This window comes from Apteryx rowi, unplaced genomic scaffold (genome assembly GCF_003343035.1).
Source record: "Apteryx rowi isolate R43461 unplaced genomic scaffold, aptRow1 scaffold_3, whole genome shotgun sequence".
Lineage (NCBI taxonomy): Eukaryota > Metazoa > Chordata > Aves > Apterygiformes > Apterygidae > Apteryx > Apteryx rowi.
In genome coordinates, this window is record NW_020449418.1 from 1,469,029 (window position 1) to 1,491,543 (window position 22,515).

The 22,515-nt window shown below is 46.3% G+C and overlaps 1 protein-coding gene across 2 annotated transcripts in view; it reads left to right on the forward strand.

Annotated features, from left to right (window-relative positions):
* Positions 1-507: 507 nt before the first annotated feature.
* Positions 508-22,515, forward strand: part of AFAP1L2 (actin filament associated protein 1 like 2) — a 36,028-nt gene continuing 14,020 nt past the window's right edge. Inside the window, exons 1-7 of one of the 2 annotated variants that reach the window (XM_026069880.1) lie at positions 508-630; positions 1,154-1,231; positions 6,220-6,311; positions 12,732-12,822; positions 19,414-19,616; positions 20,200-20,379; positions 22,218-22,307. In XM_026069880.1, the coding sequence (XP_025925665.1) occupies positions 1,177-1,231; positions 6,220-6,311; positions 12,732-12,822; positions 19,414-19,616; positions 20,200-20,379; positions 22,218-22,307 (711 nt within the window). In that variant the 5' untranslated portion in view covers positions 508-630; positions 1,154-1,176. Of the gene's footprint in view, positions 631-1,153; positions 1,232-6,014; positions 6,111-6,219; positions 6,312-12,731; positions 12,823-19,410; positions 19,617-20,199; positions 20,380-22,217; positions 22,308-22,515 lie in introns of those variants that run through there. The other variant, XM_026069881.1, reaches the window with a different exon arrangement.

Below are 22,515 nucleotides of genomic sequence, written 5' to 3' on the forward strand. Positions count from 1 at the left end.
TATGTTAGTGCTTTTTCAGTGGGTGTGCACACAAATGTTTCTGAATCATTACAGACTGAGAAAAATAGGAAGAAGGCCTGAAAAGAGGAGCCAGAAAGCAGGGCTTTTTGTAGATTCCAGTCCAGATGAGGTCTGAATGAAGTTTGAAGGAACTCAGATTCCACAGTCAAGACCTTGCGAGCTGCTTTCRTGGAATCTCAGCCCTAATGCTCAAAATCTCTCCRTRCTTTCGTTGAGCAAAAAATCCTATAGGAAGAATCTTAGATATTTGCATGGTGRTGTAGTGGTGTCTTAACAAACTAAGGGAAGTTGGAGCCTTTTTGGTTTTGGGACTCAATTTCTTCTCAAAACAAGAGGGAGAATTCAGGCTGGAAAACTAAATATGAATTATTCTTGAGCAGAAAAATCCAGAGGATTTTGGAAAATACAGAATCAACATATGTCCTCTCTTTAAACCCCACCAAACTGCTTTGCCAACAGTTGTCTCTGTTGCTGTCCTAGCTCTCGAGCAGCTGCTCACAGAACTTGAAGACTTTCTGAGGATACTGGACAAGGAGAACTTGAGCAGCACGGCTGTTGTGAAAAAGAGTTTCCTCTCTGACCTTCTGCGGGTGTACACCAAGTCCAGCGGTATGTGGAGGGAAAACTAGAAATGAGTGATGGGCTCTTGTGAGAACTACTAAGGGGTCTTAAAGCAATATTTTCTTGGAGGTTGAGAGGGAGGGGAAACATGAAAATTAGAAGGAGAAAATGAAATGGAGATTATTTTTGCAGTGACTTCTAATTGTTTATGTAAAATTACTATGGCTATGTGTCCAGCTTTACAAGCAAAAGATTCCCAAGATTCCTGATCCTTTCTGTTTTTCTTGTTAAACCTTAAGTTTATTTAATCCACTCTGTAAGATACACAGGATGTACTGTTTGGCCAACTTAATATTTAAGTAGAAATTTTAACTTATGGAATTTCCTGGCTATACAGCATTTAATTTTCAGCTTGTTATTACTGCTTGGGGATTATTTGCACGTTGCCTCAACCTACATGTGTCCTTGCAAATGCACACAGCTGACACTTTTTGCATCTGTCTTCATGGAAAAACTTAGCAACATGAAAGTAGGGGGTAGATAAAGAGCTTGCTTTTCCCTTTGTTTGCAGGTGGTGATGAGGAATATATTTACATGAACAAAGTGACCATCAATAAGCAGCAGGGTGACCAAGAGAAACAAGACAAAGGTAGGGAACTGAAGATTAATGTTTGCCTCATATCTAATGGTACAATAAAGGCGCATGTGGTTAGATCCGTCTTTTACTGGGGTCAGTGGAGGCCTTTCCCAGAGCTCTGAGGACTGAGACAGTTGACCATGTGGAAGGACTGCCATTTTTGTTACATTCCCCTGGAAATCATGGTCCATGCAAACACTGTGAGGTTATTCCTGGAATTAGCCCTTTGGAGGGTGTTATTTTGGGATAAAAATGTTGCCTTCTCAGGCTTGCAGCTCCAGTGCCTGAAATATTTAAGGAAGTCCTGGTGTTTCTTTTGGCCATGAAACAGGTTGCCTCACCTCTTTAAGACTTCAAAACTGTCTGACTGACTAGCCCACAGGATCTGAGCTGTCATGACCTAGCAAGGCGGATTCCCAGGGTGTGCAGTCTGTACCCTTGCCATCTGTGCAGGCAGAGCAGCTGCATCTCCTGGGGGATGCTAGAATTCTGCAGTGCACAAGCCAAGAAATTAAACCTGGATAAAATATTAATTTCTAATGTATGTTCCCAGGTTTTGAATTTGTAACATGGTGAAGAATATCATAACTCTTTAAAAATGTCCTTTCTCTTTGATATTCATTGCAAATGTTTTTGGTAAATGTGTGTCAGTAATAATCTGGTTCTACACACTCTTTCATGCACACCTAGTCAGAGGTGGACCCTACCCCAAAGTTTCCAGTCTAAACAGACCAAACAGGAGAATGCATCAATACAGCCTGCAGTTGATGTGCTGGTCCTGCAATAGTCAGAATAGTTCCCTTTTTCAGAGTTGTGGTTTTTGTTTTTTGTTTGTTGTTGTTGTTTGTTTTTTTTTAAGCACCTACAGCTGAATTTAGGTTAACTTCAAACACTCTTGAAAACAGGATCTCCTCCCAGGTTACACCTACAGCCCCAGTGTGACCTCTAGGCGGGACCCTCTATGTAATGCTGTAACGCTCCATAACAGGATTGCACAGCCTGTTGGTAGCTCCTGGTAGCTGAGTAGTAACAGATATACTTCTTTAAATAGGTTCTCAGTTGTGTGGATAAAACAAGGCTTGCATACTGAAACTCAGGGACAAATTTCAGACAACTTATTTTTAGAGTTGCTTCTCTTATTTCAGACTTTTCGCTATCAAGGCCACGAGCCTACCCACTCAGGCACTCCCTGCGGGACCTGTTGCTTCTCTCTTTCTCTGTTTTCAGCAACCTCCTTAGTCCAAGTAAAACTCCTGAGTTAACTGGAAATGCTGAAGTCAGTCACACACATGCATGGGATCTCAGCCATAGTTACAGCTGGTTGTACAGCCCTGAGCCTTTCCCTGTAACTGGATGGAGAGGTCTGTGTGTGCCTGGTCAGCAGTGGGATCTGCAGGTTCAGGTTTAGCAGGTGGAGAGGGCCATAGTAACCACTGATGTTATGGGGTGTGATACAGATCCCCCAGTGACTTTACAGCCCCCCCTCTCGCACTCCCTTTATCCACCATAGTTCTGTGCGCTTCACTTCACCTAAATCCTATGGTGGGATCTCATGATGACACTCCTGTGGCTGAGATCATCTGGGCATCTCATTCCCTGCAGAGTTTCTTCACTGCTGTATAGGTGCTCTAGCAACACAGGATGAAATGCTTCCTGAAATGATAATACATTCAGCTCCAAGAGTTCCCCCAAAACCTTAAAAATGCTATTACTGCAAAAAAGCATATTTCACTGCTTACTGTGTCTACTTTTGATTCTATCAGTAAGGATACAAGCTGAACAGCTCAGCTCTTTTGAGATGTCTCTTTATGGCACAGTAGCTGAATTCATTGCAGTGAGTGATGAAGGCACTTACTTGAGAAATACAGCAAGTCTCTATGCTGCAAGTCCATGGGTTTCTTCAGCGAGCCAAATGCTATCTGCCTTCTGGAAGTCACTGCAGAGGCAGGAGTCTGGGAGGTGGGACTGTCTGTGTAGTGTAGGGCTCCTGGTGGCACACACCATGATCCTTTTAGCTCAGATACTGGGAATGATGCACTTTGACGAGGAGCAGAGAGCACAAACAAATAACAAAATTAATACAGATGTGAATTTTGGCAATCATTTTGTCTTTTTTTCTCCTTCCTTCTCTCTTCTAAACACTCTCCAAATTACAGGGTTTAGGGAGACGTTTTTATCGGAAAATACTTGGAAAGTGTTAATGCTTGTCTAGGAAAAAATACTTCCCCCCCCCCCAATAAGGTAATAGTTTTGTGCTATGTGGTGCAGATGTGCCTAGCTGCAGAAAGAAGGGATATGTACAACACACGTGTAGACTCTTCATACCAAAAACATGCATTAGGTGCTTGTCCTCTGTTGCTGGGTGCTGGACACAGTGAGAGCTGCCCTCTCTAACCTCAGAACAGAAAACCCTGTACCATCTCCCAGGGGTCTTGTTAGGAAGAAGGTTAAAGGTGTGGTTCTTGCCATACAAAGTCCAACAATCAAAGCTCCATCACATCCTGCTTTGCTCCTCAGCTGGACTGTGTGGGCATGAGTCTATGGAGGTGGGATGGTTTCCAGCAGGCTGAGGACTGAAGCTGTGGTCTCTGTCCCATGCTGAGAAGATTGGTGGGAGGAGGGGGAACTGTTGGTACAGAAAGCAAACAGCCTTTTGCTGGTGCAGTAAGGTTCAGTGAGATGATTGCTAGGTGTACTGGGGAGTGATGAACAGATGGCCACCAGTTGCAAAGGTTTTGGCAGTAGTTAACACTGCTGCAATAGTTTCTCTTCTGCAGAGCTGAGCATGGGAGGTTTTGCCTGGGGCAGAAGGATACACATTGGCCTGACAGTTTCTCTCTGCTGGAGAAGCCCTTTGAAAGTGCCCTGTGTGCACAATTGTGAGTGTGGAGATAACCCTCTCTTGGGGAATAGCCCACTGGGGCTTTAGGAAATCTCAGCCTTGCTTCTGATCTTTCCAAAAACAACAATGGCCTCATCTGCTATTGATGGAAGATGTCTGCCCTGAGAGAATCTTCTTCCTGGTCCCTTACAGAGAAGGCCAACGTCTGACAGCAGCCAGTAGATACAACTCTGTCTGTGTAGCGTATTTTGGTAGGTGCATCTCCTCATGAAGCAAAGAAACACTGTCTGGTAGGGCTGATGAACAGTCTGTGTCCTACACTCACCTGCCTTAATATCAATTTGAACTTTACAAGATACCCAGCAGTCCTACTTGCAGGGTGCAAACAGCTATGTTCAGTTGGCTTCTGTTGATCCATGGGTCTCTGTGACCTCCTGGCTTACCGAAGTTAGCCAGCACTGGAAGACCAGGAGACCTGCATCACAGGGAGCAATCTGTCACAAGAGACATGCTTTAACTTCTTGTGCCGTCAGGCCAGGAGCTCATTGCAGGACAGAAGGGCAGAGCTGTCATTGTGGCTTCCAAGTCCCAGACTTGAACAAAGTAATGTGGTTTCCAACTTCTATTTTTAAAGCCCAAAAATATGCAGCAAAGTTTATGCCAGCGCCTTCTGAGCACAGTGGTAACTGCTGCTGGGCATTGCATGGTGCCTTGGCTATTTTTGTGTGTACAAGGAATGTGGCTGAAGTGTTAGCAGGTGACTAAAGGAATTAGAGCATCAGCTGAGTGTGGGTTTTGGACCTAATTCCCATGCTTAACTTACTGCATTTGTGATACCTGAATATCCTGGCAAATATTTTGGAAGAAATGAAGCTAAGAAACCCTATCTGTAAAAGGGGACTTCCCTACTGCATAGGATAATGCCTTCAAAGTCCTAAATTTTTCAGCAGTTTGGTGCCTCACTCTTCTTGTTCCTGAGTATTGTTGTATTGCACTGTCTCTGAGGTCATGAAATTTGGAAACTTGTCTGAGGCCACCCAGGAATTTTCTGGTGCTGAAAGAGGGACTGAGCACAAGCTTTCTGCGCCTTAGATTAACCCTTCAGCCACTGAATCATTCTGCCTTCAGCTGCTTGGAAAATCTGACTTTCCAGAGCCAGGCTTGGATAGCCTGGGGCAGTTCTGCGGCCACACACCCTTTCAGATGTTTGGCCTATGCTGCTTTAAAAGCATCTCGTCTTCAGCTAGTAGGTTCACTAGCTATTAAATTACAGTTCTTGGCTGATCTTGAACTCATTTTGCAGCCCAGTTATGCAGCAGCCATTGCAGTTCACACTGGGAGCCGAGTGGTGTTAGCTCCAGTTTTCTGGAAAGGCAGTGGAGGTGGGGAGAGCTAGAGATTTGTCTGGTCACAACAATAAGTGTCAGAGCTGAGCAAGGACTAAAATGCTGAAGACTTCCAAATACTGTCTGCTATCTTCCCACTAGGTAACACTGTTTCTCAAGATCCTTTAAAGTTTCAGCAAGTCAATGCGAAAGTTTAATTCTTCAGCTATGGCTCACTTAATGAGGTTACAAATTCAACAGACACTTCTTATCGTACAAACCAAATCTACTCCTCCCATTGCAGCATTGGGCAGACTGTGTAAGCAAACGCCTCTGAGGAAGGAACTCTGTCCAGTTTCACTTTTGAAGATCAAGTCACACTTTGCACTGCGTTCAGTGGTGCACTGCTAAACATCATAGGGCATCTCACTTTCAGAGGTGCTTGGAGTGGTGCTGGGAGTGTGCCTGCAAGTTAACCACATATAGCACAGAAATAAGAGGGAGGCATTTAGAACTGCCCAACATTAGTCCGTGTCATTGCCACTCATGATATTTTTGAGGGAGGGGAGGGGGTCGCCCTCTGTAAGACATTCTGGGCTTCACAGTTTTCCTTTCAGAAGGAAAAATATGCCTAAAAAATAGAGGCTGGTTCTTTTGCTGGATCTGCTAGTGCAACATTTCTGGATACAGCCTGAAATGACATGGTTGCTCTGCTGCTCTGTCTGTAATTATCACCCTGCTTCTGACTTAAATAGCACCTGCACAGCACTGGGCAGCAAGTGCTTTGCTGGGAAATGCCACATGTCATTGTTATAATTATTTCTGTCTTGCAGCGCTGGATCGGAGAGACTCCTTGACCAATGGAGACTTGGGATTGCATTCGTCCCCTCCTCAGAAGAGCCTGCCAGACCTCCCCCCTCCAAAGGTATGTTTTATAACTCCTTTCCTTTTCACTGCCTAGCCCTTAGTCTAGGAATTTGAACCTCTGAAGGCTTCAGGGCCTTTTTTATTATGTAGTATGCAGCRTGGCTATTTGGGCAAAGCTCTGCCTGCTGTATATTAGTGAGACAAATATTCCTGGTGAGTTTTTTTAAAAAAAAACAAAAAAACAATGAAGGTCCATCCAGTGTATGGGTTTCCTGGAACACGTCTCTTCCTTTCCCCACCTGTACTTTTTGTCATTACAAAAGATGTAGATCTCTGTGCCTAGTGCAGACCATGAGGATGGCTGGCAGCCCAGGCAGTGTGACTGTGCTCAGCGGCAGCTGGACATCCAAAAATCCCTTTTGTTCCCAAAGCTTATGCACAAACTGGCCAGAGAGATCATGTGCAGCACTTCTGGGAGCCTTGGGATTCCTGTGCGTGTGCAAGAGAACTGTGCAAAACAGTCTGTGTTCCCAACCAGAGAAACCCAGACTAGTAATACAGTGATCCAGGCTCAAATAACAAAGAGGATTTTGTTTTCAGTTTTTTGAAATCATCACAAATGTGATGTTGGCTCTTCATTGCTGCTTTGCAAATCTCCCAGAAGCGTAAAAGCAGCAGCTATAGTTTGTCTGCCTGGCATGACCTTACAAGGGCCAGAAATCCTTAAGCTCTAGGGCGGTGGGGTGATACCCATGCAATGTCAAGTTTTCCCTTACTTGCAGAATATTGCGCAGTTTGGTTGTTAGCAGGGAAGATCAGGGTTGCTTTCAGTTGCAGCATCTGGCATTTCCTGTGCTTTGAGTGACTGTGCCAGGCATTACACCCGTTGTTTTCCCYGCCTGGCCGTTGCACAGCCATGCGGATCTGCAAGGAGGGAGCCCCAGTGACTGATCTGGGGAGGGTGTTGGACCCTCAGCCTATATCATTCCTCTTCATTGGTCTGCCATGCCCTGGCTGAGTGTAGTGCACAGTGGCTGGAGAACAGCAGCATGGGGACTGGGTTATACAGCATTACAGAGCCTATTTTCCTGCTTTCTTTTAATGCTCCTTGCCTGTGTGAAAGACAAACTGCATTGCATTTCAGCTCCCCTAAGGCCTGCTGCAAAAAGCTGCAAGCAAAGTAGCTTTAGATTTTTCCATAGGGCAGTTAAATCTAATCAGGGTACAGTTCAACATGATCAGCTTTCAGTGGGATTTTGCTTTTGTGCTAGAAAGCCAGCCTGGATATTCTCAAGAGACACTAGACAGGAGCAGGGGGATGATTTACTGTTCAGTGGTTGATTAGACATGGGAATCACAGTAGTTGGGATTCCTTGATGTAAACGGAAAGGAGAGCATGAAGCCTCATAGGGAGGAGGTGAGGAGGAGAAAGGGATGGTGCATTCAGGAGCCTTTGAGGACAGTCTGCTGCTCTCCTGGGAAGGAGGACTTGGAGGTGAGGCCCCAGGAGTACTGTACAGAAGGAGCTGGGTGGCTCAGTTGGTGTTAGCTAGAGGTGCTGGGAAAATGAAGGAGTAGGGCTGGACTAGCGCAGCAGCGCCTCAGATGCAGCGCAGTTGTCTGCAGGGAGCTGTTCCAGCTCCCAGGGAGGCTCCTACCCACGCGGCAGGGTTGGAAATGCAGAGCTGGAGCAGGAGTCGCCTGGGAGCAGTGGTGGGAGCAGGAATTGCGTTTTACATTGCATTCCTCAAAGCCTGAGAAGGGCGATGGGCTGTGACAGGGAGGTGGGTGGAAGGGACCACAGCGTGGGCTATCGGAGCAGCCCCTGCAAGCAGAGAAATGTGCCTGGCTACCAGCGAGCAGACGCAGCTCTCGTCGGGCAGCCGGTGCTGGGAGCGGAGCTGCCACAGCTGCGTTGCTGAGGCAGGAACCGTTGGCTCCCGCTGTGGGAAACTGCGAGGCGGCGCCTCCTGCTTATTCAGTGGAACGAGCACAGGAATGCACTGCAGGCTGGCACGGTGCAGGCCTGGGAAAGGTGGCAGCCTCCTGCCTCTCCCAGGTATGTCCCAACTTCTGCTTGATCAAGCCCAGGACAAGGGCACCAGCACAATTCTCACCTCTCTCCGCTGGTTCAAACCAAGCACCAAAGTGCATGTCCTTGCAAGGGAAGGAAAGGAATAATGTCAGTAACAGACCTGCCCTGTCCCTCTTGCAGGCACCAGTGACCTCAAAGGAACGAGGATGATACCAGGATGATGGTTTCTTTCTCTATCTTCTTACCTGTGTCATCTTAATTAAATTCAATCTGTGCCTCAARAGAAGCCAGTCCTTGGAAGAGCAGAGTTATCTGAGCACAAAAGCATGGTGCTCTTCCAGGGCACGTTCATGTGCTGCTTCTCTGCCTTGAACATGTGTGGCCTCTGCTGGATTTCTGAGAGCCAGTGCATCCAGATGGATAAGGAACATGCAAGGGAGTGACTAAGTCTGAAGCGCATGGTAGGAGCAGGCAGAGAGCTGACCCCACCACCTAGCACAGCAGAGTGTGTCAGTACTTACCAGGCCCCAGGATATCTCCGGCACATCTGCTTCTGCAAGCTGTACTGGAGCCGGGTGTCAAGGTGGCTGCTGCTCTTGTGGGGCAGCCTCTTCCCCAGTCCAACATCTGACTGATACTGAACTTTGAAAACAAAACTTGCAGCAAAATCAGAAAATTAAAAACACTTTCTTCAAACGCTGTCCTGGGAAAGGGAATGACTGAGCTAGTTAGACTCCTAAATGCACTGCAGAGAATGCTTTCTTGGGGAGACATTGAGCAGCCCAGGGTCTGAAGAGTTTTCTCCAAACAGTTCAGCTCTTAGATGTCCCCTGCCCCATTCCAGGGGTCAGTTCTCCTTGGATACCTGATTTGCTGATGTTTTTTAGCCTCCTCTGAGAGCTCCTGTTCTGAAAATCTGGCCACAAGTGTTGGATATCATGGGATGACTCTAACACACCTGTTATCTTTCCAATATGGCAATCAGGAAGTCAAATAAGAGGACTGGAAGAAAACAGTCCTGGATGACAGCCGAGAAGCTTAGCTAAGTCATTCCTCTGCTCCAAGGCAATCTGCCTATACTGGGAACTACCTTTTCCCCACCGCTGACTGCTGGAACTAACTTCATTTGAATAAAAAAATCGAGTACCTGCGAACTGTGAGCATCTGAGGAGTCTCAGCGATCTGTTGGCAGCAAAGATATCTAAATACTCTGATGTACTTAAATATTTCAAGGAGTGTGCCTGGGGAGAGCTTTAATGTGGTCCCAGTTAGCCTGTGGAAACCACTGCTGTGGGGAAACGAATCTTCCCTGTCCATCTTTGCTGCTCCAGGTTCAGGCAGGATCAATGTCCATCTAGGTTGTGGGGATGAGAGAGTGCAAATTCTTGCCAGGAGGTGGGGAGAGGACCTGAAAAATGTATATATTAACTCTATGGAGTTTTCTGTTGCTCGGCAATGTTAAGGCAGTAGAAGGTTTTTGAAGGGTTCTCTGATGTGGTATTTCAGTTGCTGGCAACTGGGCCTGTGCTCTGGTAGAACAGGATTAATTTCTTCAATTTTTGATTTAAACAAGTGTTAGCCAAGCATGCTCAAAGGTGAACTACAGAGTTAGATTGGGGTCTTCTGCCCAGCCTGGGGTGAAGGACGGTGAAGTGTCATAGTGCCTTGGAAAGTGCCTGCCAGTAAAAACCCCAGAAGTATGACTTGATTATTTTAAGTGTCTGTGTGTGTGAGAGAGAGACAGAGAGAGAACAGCAAAAAAGTGGAATGCAATTACAAGGAATGGAAACTGTGTCATTGGGATTTAGGATTTTGTCATTGGGATTTTCAGTCAGAAGAGTCAATGACTAGAGAGTGCTGCTCTTCTTCTTCTAAAGGCTCCGAGTTTAATGGAGTGAGACCAGTGAAACTTGGTCTTCTGAAACTTATCCCACTGAAGTCCTCAGACCGGGGCTGGGGAAGTTGCTTGTCTAGTGAAAAGGAGACACTGCGTAAGTCTGAATGTGATGGAGGTGTTTGGACCCAGGGGACTTTTGAGTGGCTGTCAGATTCCTGTGGTGTTGCTTTACATTTCCCTTTYGAGGCGCAGGGGAAGTTTGGTGATGAAGCTCTACAGAAAGAACTGTCTCCTGTGTTCACCGACCCCAACAGTTGCCTGTGTGCTTGGGTACCATAGAGGGTGGCCTGGCTGGATCTTGGTGTTTCTGCATTTCTTTGATATTGTCCCAGAGCTGCCTTTAAACAATGAGTCCCTTGGGCTATGGCTCAGACCTTGATGTTCTTTCGTTCTCCTGTAGCCCTGACAGCTCTGCTGCTTTCCCTAGCCGTCCGCTGAGAAAGTCACGCGGCACGGATGCTGGACTCCCGGGATCATTTCCTTACAGCTCACGCAATATTTATTTGCATGCTCTCTTGTGCCTTAATGTAACAGGCAAATGTTCTGTGAGGACCATACTGGGTTAGATAACGCAGCACATACGCTTTGGCCTAAGTGAGAGACAAAAGAAGTCCACGCCTTTAGGGAAAGAGAAGAGAAAAAAATAACTCCTGGGGCAGCTGAGGCGCAGTCCCACCTAGTCCCTGTTGGTTTCCATTGTCTGTAGGAAACAACGAGCAGCCCCTTCCCCCCACCCCTTCCCTGACACTTGTTGGACGGTGTCAAAAAACCCACAGCATTTCTTTGTGTAGGCAGTTTGTTTATGGCTGCAATACAATGTGAGCTGGCTGCACACACGAGACTGCCACAGATGGCAATTACAGACAGATTCCCTGGCCAAGAAAGGGGTTTAGTAAAGCTTTGGAGTGGCTGGGTTTGTTTTTGTTTCTTTAGCACATTAGGGTAAGTTCTTAAGCCTTTTAAGTATTTGGAGGCAAGTGGTTTCCGACAATGTGTCCTACGTGGCTCTGGAAAGCAAGCTGAAAGTCTGCTCACAGTGTCTGGCAGTCCCATGCAGAAAGGAGTTTCCTTGCAAGATTCTTGCAGTTTGCAAGGCTGGCGGAGCCACATGCAGCTCGCGGATGGGGGAATGGAGGGGTGAGTGGTTTTGGCTGGAGCTGCGTTTGAGGTGTGCTCAGCATACCAAAGTCCCATGGGCTCAGCCTGCATCCCCTTCACGGGCAGTTATTGACCAGAAAATCTTTTCTGTCAAAGCTTCCTTGCTCCTTCTGGTAGGGCAGCAATACCTTTTGGTAGCAACATGCTGGGCAGGAGGGACAGCTTTGAACCTGCATTTGATGGTGCTGGCATGACCTGCAAAGGGACCGATCCTGCCTTAGATGGCTCCATATCTTGGTGATGCTGGTGCCCAACTAGCCCCTCTTCTCCAGGGCACCCGGAGCAACTGTGGGGTAGCCAGGAAGGAGCATGTATGCTCCATGGCCTTCAAAGGGTTTAATGAAATCTTGATCAGAATCCAGTTCAAGCGCCTGTGAGCCAGATCCTACTGTTATCTGATGACTGAGGGAATGATTTTAACTGGGTGATGAGAGGGTAACCTCACTGGGGAATGGTAGGGACAGTACGGTCAGGTGGTGATGGGTGAGACATGATGCCACTGCATAGTTTGGGAACAGCATAATCTGTGGGCTCATCCTGCTGTGATCTCCGATTCTACTGTCTCACATTTGACAGCCATGTGAATTACTTGAAAAGTAAAAAGCTTGTTTCTTAGCTTCTCCTTTTTTTCTTGTGCGCTGGTATTTCTAAAGGATCAAGGCACTGTTTTTCCTGCCAGCTCTTGCTTGAGTTTAGGGAGGGGCTTGGCAGGCACCACAGGGGTTTTCCAGCTCTGGACTCTTTTCAAAGGCTTATTTTCCATCAGTGTTGTTTATCTATTTCCTTCATTTTTTGCTCAGAGCACAATTAAAGATTCCTGATATAGTTTCTAAAACAGAGATTTTTAGCTGCTGGTTTGCTACTAGCCGGGAACTCCAAGATACAGTGATTGCTCAGGCTATAACTTCAACATAGCCAGGATTGCACCAAAAATCTGCAGTTCTGATTCCCTCTTAACATTCTCCATAGTGTAGAACATTGTCCCCAGTTGAGTAGCTTAGAAGGAATCTGTACAATAGGAATACCTCCCTTTCTCATGGCAAGGCCCATGGGTTAGAATTGCTGCTTATTGGGAAACATTCAAGTTGATCCTCCCAGGGTTTTCAGAAAAATTAAAGAAAATAATATTTATGGCACAGTTATATAGTAGCTGCCAAGCTCCTTTATGCTTAAACTACCTGCATATTGGAAACCTTCACCAATCTAGTATTCAGTACTCTTTCTTCCCTTACATCTCAACCTGTTCACATAAAAATGCTGATGTGCACATCTAAAAGGTCTCATCTGCTAGGATGCATCTTGATGCTTAAAAAAAAAAAAAAGCCCCATTGTTTTCAAGCATCTATCTTTATCTAAAATCACACTTCTCTTATTTATTTGCTCTGCAGATTCCTGAAACAAAACAGCCTTTGGTCCCCAAGATCGAATCCCCAGAAGGATATTATGAAGAGGCTGAGCCATATGACGTCTCTGTAAATGGTATACCACAGCTAACTGTCTGGGGGGGTTGTGTGGGATAGAGAACTTGAGCTTTATGAGAACCAGTACACAAAAGTGCATACAATTCTTACAGCTTGTGTGACAAGTTTATTTACTGATGTTGGTCATACTTAATATTACAGATCTAATGTTAGTTGGAAAGAAAAGACTAGTGAATCACTCAAAGTTTTAAGCTTCCTGCACAAATAAGTAGTATATCTGGGTTAACACAACATCACTGTAAAATATTGCAAGCAATTGTGGATTCTTTTTGCCTTGATGTTTTTCTAGAAGACAAGCTTTAGTCAAATGCAGGAATACTTAGGATTTTCTTTTTAGGAGTGATTGGTGAAATGCTGGTGGCTTGCATTTATGTGCTACTGGTCTAATGGTCCCTTTGGGGCTCAAAATCTATGAATCTGTTGATCTGTTGGAATTAATAGCAGTTTTTATAATTGATTATTTATTAAAACAACTATGTCTCTTTTGATAGTTTATTAACCATCTGTAAACTGGTTTCAGAAGCCATACTTTATGAAAGGGGACAGTGTGCATGCTGTTACACTCCTTCTGTACACACTTGCTCATCATCCTGTCTGCAGCTGCCAGTCATGTCTCTAGCAGCATCACTAACTTCTGTCACCTGTGCATTCCCCATCCTCTTCAGGAGGTTAATGCATGTGGCTTGAGTTCACAGATGCTCACTCCTTAAGCTTTATTCATGCATCCTTTTTTTGTTCAATACCCCTTATGTGAAATTATCACCCTCTGATGTGACAGCAGAGCTGATCTTGTCATCACTGTAGAATCCATTTGAGTGTGAATGTGAGAGATTATATCACTTTTCTGGAAAAGTAGATCCCTGGTCACCAGCCTTGTCTGCAGCAGAGTAGGAAGCATTCATGTGCACAGCGCAGGGGCAGATTGGAGTGGGGAGGCGGGCAGAGAACGGAGAGTTAAGGAGGAAGGTAGGTTTGGGTCTAAACTCCTGGCTCTTGTGTCTGAGCTGTTTGTGAGAGAAGTGGAGTCCTCTCCGGCCCCAGTAGGCAATGCTGGGTTTTAAAGTTCCCTGACAGAAGCTCTGGTGGTGCCACTGCTGGAAATCACATGGGGTTAATTTATCTTAATGGCCATTACTGCAGTGTATGTACCTTGCACATAGGGACAGCTTGTAGCTCAGTGTAGGTCACTGTTCTTGTGAAGGCTTAGGAGTCATAATGCTAAGCAAAAAAAAGCAATGTAGAAATAACTTCACTTTCCTGAACCATCCCATTTTGGCAGCAGCTAAATTACAGTGGTGAACAGGAAGATTGCTGCTGGTTTGGGTGAGAAAAGGTGGAGACGCGTCACGGCCAGGGTGAAACATGCTGGTTGGTGCAGAGGAGAGGCTGAGCTGGAGCTTGCCGCCCCCCAGGTCTGCCACGTGCAGTTACACGCCAGCTTGGCTTTGCCAAAATGGTCTGAGCTGTTTTACTAAGGGGGACGTGGGGCAAGGCTGTGACTAGCAGCAGGGCAGGCAGGGCTGAAGCCTTCCTGCAGCCAGAGCAGCACATGTTGCTGCAGCCTCACTCTCTGGGGTTTTCCAGTTGCCTGCAATGTAAGATAAATTGCCTTTTTTTTTTTTCCCCTGCTGCATGTTGGAAAGAGGATAATACAACTAAGCTAAGAACTGTGACATGTAAAGGCATACACCGGATTAGCTGGGGTACAAAGACGGATCTATGGGCTGGGTAACCCTGGTTACGTTATCTAGGCAGCTCCATAAACTCGCATTGTATTGAAAGTCTTAGCTGGCAGGAGTGATAAACTGGAGCCCGGCTTAAACCTCTGTTTTTTTTCTTGGTAACCTGCTGCTCAGAGATGCACATATACCTACCGTTCACTGAAATCCAGACCAGTTAGATGCCTAAAGAACTGAGAGATCAGAGCCCTGCAAGCGTGGTAGAAAAAGCCCAAATTATGGGAATGCTGTCAAAATGAGGTAATTTTGGGTGCTGATGGTGCTGCCTGTGGCTGCTATTAATAGTTGTTTGACCAGCTGGCTTAGTGTGTTACAAGTATAAATATGCAGTGTGATGCTCCTTATCATGAGTAAAAGTACTATAAGCTGACCTTACAGTCCCCTTGGTGTGGTGTTAATAGCGGTCTTAGGCAGAGGCACTCCCTTTGCTCTGCATCTGCTGCTGACTGTATTTTAAATGAGGTTATTGTGATAAAGCCAAACAGTGATGAGTAGGACCCAGGAGCAGAATCTGGGAGCTGGTAGGAAGAAAAACATCAGGGAACGGTGTGTGCTGGCTTCCTGTTCCCCCTGGTTTTAGAGCCCTTCACTGGTATATCTCAGGCCCCACACAACTGCCCACCAGGGGATCCTCCTCTCGTTTACCACGAAGGGGGCAGGATCTGAATGCTACTCCCTATTCTCCAGCTGGAAACAGTGATAGCTACCTGTCTCAAGGGTGGAAACAAATCCCGGCATGAAACGAGAGCCCTGTTATATCTGRCTGCTGCTCTGGACTGTGTTTTAAGGCTTAGTTAAGTGAAATCCTTTAATTTCCAAGCCCGATTTCTCCTATCCAGTGAATGCCAGGCACCGCTGGATGCTAGGTGCAGCCCTGAGCAGTACTACAGCAGTAAAAAGAGATATGAGCCTCTAAAGCAAACAACTGGAAACGTGCAAGTTCAGACAGTCCCTCACTGCCAAAGTGTGTGGTGTCTTTACCCTCCTATTAAATGCTAAACCACAGGTCCCTTCTGCAGGTCTCAGCAGGTCCCTTCTTCCGCACAAAACCACCCTGTGTATTATCATGCAGCCTCCTTTTAAGGTGATTTGTGCGAGAAGGAAAAAGGCATTGTGTTGCTAAGAGTCTCCATGTTTTTTTGGTAAAATCAAGTTTGGAGTGATTCCTTGGGGTGAATGGGAAAAAGGACTAGGCAAAGACAGAGCCACAGTGATGTGAGAGGAGCAGGCAGCAGAGCGGTGCAGGGGGGGACAGGCAGTGGTATTGTGAAGCAGTTGGTRCCCCTGTTTGACTCAAGAAATCAGAGCTCAAATCCGCATGGCACGTGGGTCAAACCTGTAGGTCTTGGTTCTGCCCATTTGCCACTGGTTTAACACGTACAAATCTGAAATCTCTATCCTTCCCCCCTCACCTTATTAGATGGTAACAGCACCCCTTGCCTGTCTTATGTGAAGTGATGCTTGTTGCTACCAACCGCTCTGAGATCTTAGTGTGACTGATGCTATTAAATATGGGTTTGCCCAGACCTTTTCTAGCCAAATATGCTAAAATATGACCCCCATCCAAGCTCTCTTTGCTTCCCCCGCATCTCCCTGCCCTGCAAGTTGAGTCAGAAAGAGTCAGGCAGTCTGGGGAGCTGCTCCTGGCATCTCTAGCAGAGCTAGTGTGAGTCTTGGAAGACACACGTGTATCTCCAAACAAATGGACATAGTAAAATCAAACAAAAATAGGAACATTAGTAAAATTAGTGAATGTGCTGCCAAGAAAGGACATCAAAGCAACCCTCCAGATGGGCTGAGGAGATAGAAGAGTTGTACAGCATCGGAGGTGGGACTGCAAAACAGTATAACAAACCAGGTTGAGTTAATTAAAATGAACCAGGGCAGGCAAGACTGGGTCTTGGGGTCCCTCTTTCATCATCAGGATTCCCGCCTCTCCACTGAGGATGCCTCTGCCTTTTTTTTTTCCAGCTTCAGCAATTGCTGCTGCTTCCCTTTTCTCCTGGGCTGAAACATGTTAAACAGTTATCATTCTTTTCCTGTGCTGTATTTGCATAATTGAAGGGTGTGATAAGAAACAGAGTGAAAATGCAAGGGGCAACGTGACTGCTGACTGAACAATAATTATTCCAACTGAAAAAGTTCATCTGCCCTGTCTGATTTGAATTACCACGATAATCATTTTCCTTGTTCAAAGGAGCTGGTTGAAAATGTCTCCTGGTCCCTCGTCACTCTTTGAAGTTTCATTGTACAGCATGCTCCCTTCATTGACACAGGGGATGGGAGCGGGGGCCTGAACGAGACTGACTCACTTGTTCTTCATATGTGTTTATCTGTGGCTTTCTCTTTGTCTCCCTTTCTCTTTGCTTTTGACTGTGCAGGTCTTTTTGGTAGGCTTGCTGCGGCTGGACCGAGGCCAGGGTTGCAGGTTACTGAGGGAGTTATTTATGCCACAATAACGATGGGTATGGCATGTTTTCAAAACCTGACGTGCCTTTTTTGTTTTGTTTTTTTGTTGTAGTGTTTTTTTTTTGTTTTTTTTTTTAACTAGAGTAAGAAGAATTTTAGCAAAGATGGTCAGGTGCCTCCCACTGGCATTGCCCACTGTGTGCATGGAGAGTAACCACCCCTCCTCTCTGTCTGTCCTTGCTGCATATACACAGGGCAGCTACTATTCTTTGTTCAGTTTTCCCATGCTCGGGACAGCAAAGAGGAGAACTTTCTTAGCCTTTATTTCCCCGTTTACAGTGACTGATGCGAAGCTGATGCGTGGTAACGTTAGCTGTATCGACCAGTTTAGTGGTTCAGCGAGCAATGTAGATCCTCTGCAGAGGCAGAGGAAGCTCTGAGCTGCTGGATTGTTGTAATTCCCTGCATGACTATTCTGATTAAATTACTCGGCAGCCCGTGGGAAGACCAAACAGGAAAGCAGCATGGTGGATCTAGAAAAGGACATCCCAGAATGTGTCTGAAAGCCTCCTTGGTGTTTTTGTTTCAAAACCCTGTCTCGTTCCCAAATAGTTTGCAAGTGTCATTTTGCAATGCTGACAGTCTGGAAATCTCAATAACTCTAAAAACCTTGAGAGGCGCAAGAGTCTTTTTTCAGAAGCAGTCTAGGGAAATGGGGAGGGAGTGAGCATCTGTGCGGAAGGAGTCAGAGGATTCCCGTATTCATGTGACAGGAGACTCGAGGGGAAACGCATTCTGGTTTTGCAAAATGTGTCATCAGAGCATCTCGGCGCTGTGTTGGTATCTGACCATCTGCCTTATGGATGCTGCCACTAATGTCCTGCAATGAGAGGACAGAGCTCTGGTCTTAGTTGAAAATGCTAGTAGGTTAAAATGAAGGTCTTATTTTGAAGCGTCCAAGTTACATGACTCAGGATGGAGTGAGCTCTGGTAGTGGACAGCTAATGACAGTATTTTCTCAAGCCACTTAAGCAAGGTTTGTCTCCGCTTGCTAGCTATACAGCCTAGAAAATGCCTTCCTATCATGAGGCTAGACCAGTGTCACCAGGCCAGGAACACCTGCAGCTCTTTAAGTACAGAAAAGTTCATCTCCTGAGGCAGTTGTGGTTGATGCACAAAAAAACGCATCCAAGGCACCTGCTGTCAGCATGGAAGAAATGTGTTACTTCCCCAGGAGAAAGGTGGCAGCCTGAGGCCTAATGCCTAGGTGAGGGGCACCAGAGACACCTAGAGGGGCAGTTAGCGATAGCCCCATGTTGATAAGGAGGGATTTTTTAGAAGACAAGGTGCATTTAGACATCCTTGCTGCTGCTTGCATCCCTAGCAAGGCAGAGGCCTGGCTCCTCAATAGTCCTAGGGATGAGGAACCTTGCCGCTTTTACTCCAGCTGAACTTCTGCCCGGGGTCCCCTGTGGACATGGTCTGCATATTGATAACACATTGCGGGGGGAACAATTTCCTGTAAAAGATGGACTGCCTGATGGGTTGAGGGTAGGGACATGGTGGAGGAGTATGCTCTAAAGGGCATTTTCAGAGCCTTTAGATGGGGATATTTGCTCTTTATTAAATTCATTTAATTGGTGCAGTTTTGTGCTGATCACTTGAAGGCTGTTATAGTGCGAGACTTTACTGGAAGAGATAGCATAAGGCTGTAGCTTTGTTACTTCATCTCAGTTCCTTTTATTTTAAGAACAGAGAAACCCAGCTTACTTGCTCTTCAGTGAAGCTCCTGATGCTTTTTGCTTTTTCCAACTGTTTTTTTTCTCTTTTTATTTTGCACCAATCTGATAATATTACTTTTGTGTAGATATTAAGTTCTGATGAGAATCACTTCAAAGCCCCTTGCTGTTCATTAGATGCTGAGTAGTGAGATCTGTTAGCTCAGAATGAGAAAGTGGAATGACATCTCAAATACAATAGATCATTGCTTGTTGCATGGCCTTGCAAATATCGCTTTTACTTCTGACATTCAGAGGACAAGGGCTGATTGTAGCTTGCAATTGCCTTAAAAATTTTGAGTATTTGGCTTGAAGTGGAAAGTAGAAAAAGCATCTTGGGGGGGAAAAAGCGGCAAACATCAGAAAATGTCTAAGGGAATGTTCTCAAACTTGTGATCAACCGGGAAGTGTCTATTGAGTGTTTGCTAATTGAGACAATTAGGCACGAAATGTTACAATGAAATTAATATTGGGCCAGAAAGGAAAAAGGAGTTTATGAGGATTATTTTCCTGTTGATTATCCTCCTGTAGGAAATTTTCAAAAGACACATCCCTGCACTGGGGGGGGGCTTTTGCATGTGTGAGCATGGCTGAGGCAAGCAGTAGGCCCAGAATTAGCCTAGAAATGAACTTAGTGATAAAGATTTACTTTTGTTGTAGAAGATGGTGAAGCTGTTAGTAGCTCATATGAATCTTACGATGAAGAAGAGAGCAGCAAAGGCAAATCAGCAACCCATCAATGGCCATCCACTGAGGCTACCATTGAGCTGATGAAGGATGCCCGCATCTGTGCATTCCTGTGGAGAAAGAAGTGGCTGGGACAGTGGGCAAAACAGCTGTGTGTTATCAAGGACACCAGGTTGCTGGTGGGTAAATCCTCTATTTTCTGCCTAAAACAACCTATTTTCTTGAGCTGCAGAGGGAAGTGGTGCCTCAGGCCATGTTAACTAGCTGCCGAAACAAAGTGCCTTTAGAAGTAAGACTTCAAAAAATGTCAAAGAAACTTGAGAATCTCAGTTCCATTTTCTGAAGTGATGTGGGTATGGGGCTGCTGAGGGACAAGGGACATGAGGGCACGTCTGTGGCCAAACTTTCAAGATATTTGGGTGCCTGGAGATTCTGTCTGGGGAAGCTTTCTCACATGGTTAAGCAGAAGGGATACTTAACCCACAGGCTAACTGCTTTCATGACCTGTAGCAGTATGTCTGAGATGTACTTAAGACTATATGTATGTATGTAGGTATGTGTGTCTGCATACATATACAGATAACCTGTGTAGTCTGTGTAGCTAGAAGACATTGCAGCCTTAGAGGACCTAAGCCTTCTCATGTTCAGTGCACTTAATGCCTGTGGTTGCATTGAGCATTTCTAGTGGTGAGTTCATGCTAGGAAACAAAAGGAAAGCCTTCTGTTCAGTCTCTTATTTAACATCTCTTCTTCCTTTCTCAGTGCTACAAGAGCTCCAAAGACCACAGCCCTCAGCTCGATGTGAGTTTGCTGGGTTGCACTGTCATTCACAAGGAAAAGCAAGTGAAGAAGAAAGAGCACAAGCTGAAGATCATCCCCATGAACGCCGACGTCATTGTGCTGGGGCTGCAGAGTAAAGACCAGGCAGAGCAGTGGCTCAGGGTCAGTGGAGCCCTCTGGGCTTGCCCTCTTGGTGCTCCCCTGCTTTGCCCTAGCTGGGGCTATGTGGTGTGAGGGCCTAGCTAAGCAGGTCGTGGTGGCAGGCACAAGTGAGTGTTGCTGGTCCAAGTGCTATACGGCCATGTTATGATGGGACTCTGCCAGAGGCTGTGAGACTTTGGGGAGGCAGGGAACATGTAGCCTAGCCAAAGCAGTAACTGTGCCTGGGCGCAGTATGGCACTAACACAACTGTGCTGTTTCTGGACTGGAGCAGGCTCCAGTCTGACTGGTTCAGACCACAGGCAGTACAAGCCGGCATCTGTATTAACCTGTCTGTGTCAATGTGCCCCAAGTTAGTCCTTGCAGCTTTTGTATGTGAAGAAGGTAACAAAGAACATAGGATTTAAATTCTGGCTGTTGGAGAAGGCAGGTCCCTGACTTGCATTTCCGTCAGGCTTTTCCCGGGGCTAAACTGCTGCACGTGTCATAGCAGCCCAGTGGGAGTCCTGCTTGCTGAGTGGGAAGTTCCTCGCTTCCCTCTCTGAGCTTCACAGGCTGTGTCTTCTGAGCAAACGCTGATGCCTCCCCATGTGGAGCTGTGGCTCAGCCTGTGGGAAGACTAGGTAACCAGAGAAAGAGACTTTTGAAAGAATCCTCTAGAACTATTTTTTTGACTCTCTGGTAATACAGAGGAAAAGTAAGAAAGAGGGGACAGAGAAAGGGAATTGTGGGGGCCCTACATGCCCCCAGTTCCTAGGCAGAGTTGTACATCTCCCAGAGATGTTCCTCTGGCTAAATCCCAACAAGCTTTGCTAGGACTCCATACCTCAGTCCTGTCCTTGCACGCTCTGGCTCTGTTCCTCATTGCAACCCCATATACAAATACACCACTTCATTTTCATGTCCTGGGTTAGCTTCCTCCTGCAGCTCTTTACTGCCTTCTGTTTGCAGGAGGCTGCAGAAGGACTTCCCAACCCAACTACTGCAATAGGAATAAAGATGGTCTTTCAGCCAAAGAGCACTGAACTCCCTGCACCAGCCTACATGAGGCTTCTTGGGAAAGGCTGCAGAGAGAGAAAGAAGCCCGTTTCATGTCGCAGTGTGGGGGGCTGTTGAGAGGAAGGGTGCCAGACATGAAGTGACTGTGGACAGCGCAGGAAATGGGGCCCTTTCCCTGCAACAGCAGCAGAACAAAGAGCCTTTACAGAGCCCAGGGATTAACTCAGGTTGCAGAGGCGCTGGGTGCCTGCTCCAACTCCACTGAAGTCACCAGGGTCGCAGGGAGCATAAATCAAAATGGGATTTAGCTTGCAGCATTCTGGCTCATTTGAGGTGCTCGGGTGACGGGTGTAGGGGTGGTGGAGGCCGCCCGGTTACCGCACCCTTGGTTTTCCCGAGGTTTTATGCCAATGACAGTGAGAGTTTATGCCTCTGAATTTGCTCTCTCTTCCCAGCTCTCCCCTGCCTCAAATTTATGTTCAGCCAATTTATAGCCCCGCAGCCCTGAGCCCAGTTCTGCCAACGTACCTCACTCCACCCAAATCTGTGTCGGCATCCCATGAGCTGGCCTGCTTTATCCATTTGCTTTCAGAAAGTGCTAGGTCTGTCACTTGTTCTTGGCGGGCCCTGGTTTTGCTGATAGCTGTGTGCAAGCTCCAGGTCCCTGCAGCAATCCAGCTCCAAGCTCCAGTGCTGTAATATGGCACAGTCTGGGGTGAGGGTTGCCAAATTTTGCCACGTCTCCTGGACTGCCGTGGTTTTGCCTGTTTTGGGGTGGGGGGAACTATTTGTTCTGTTAATGTGGTTTTACTCACAGGCTATGGCTTTGTCTTCTGCACAGGTAATCCAGGAGACCAGTGGTCTCCAGTCTGAAGGTGGCAGTGAAGGCAACCAGTACATTCCAGATTCGCAGCGTCTTAGTTACCCAAAGGTACATCTTGTCTCTACAGAGAGGAGAAATAGCACTTTTAGTACTTCTTTTCCACCCTGTTCCTATAATAAATAACAGTCAGAGTTGTAAGTACAGTAATTTTATCTGGGCAGAGACTGATACAAGTGTAACCAAACCCTTTATTCTGCTGAAAGGAGCTTTATTGGAACAACCTTAATTTTCCTTTGAAGTCTTAATTTTGTTGCAA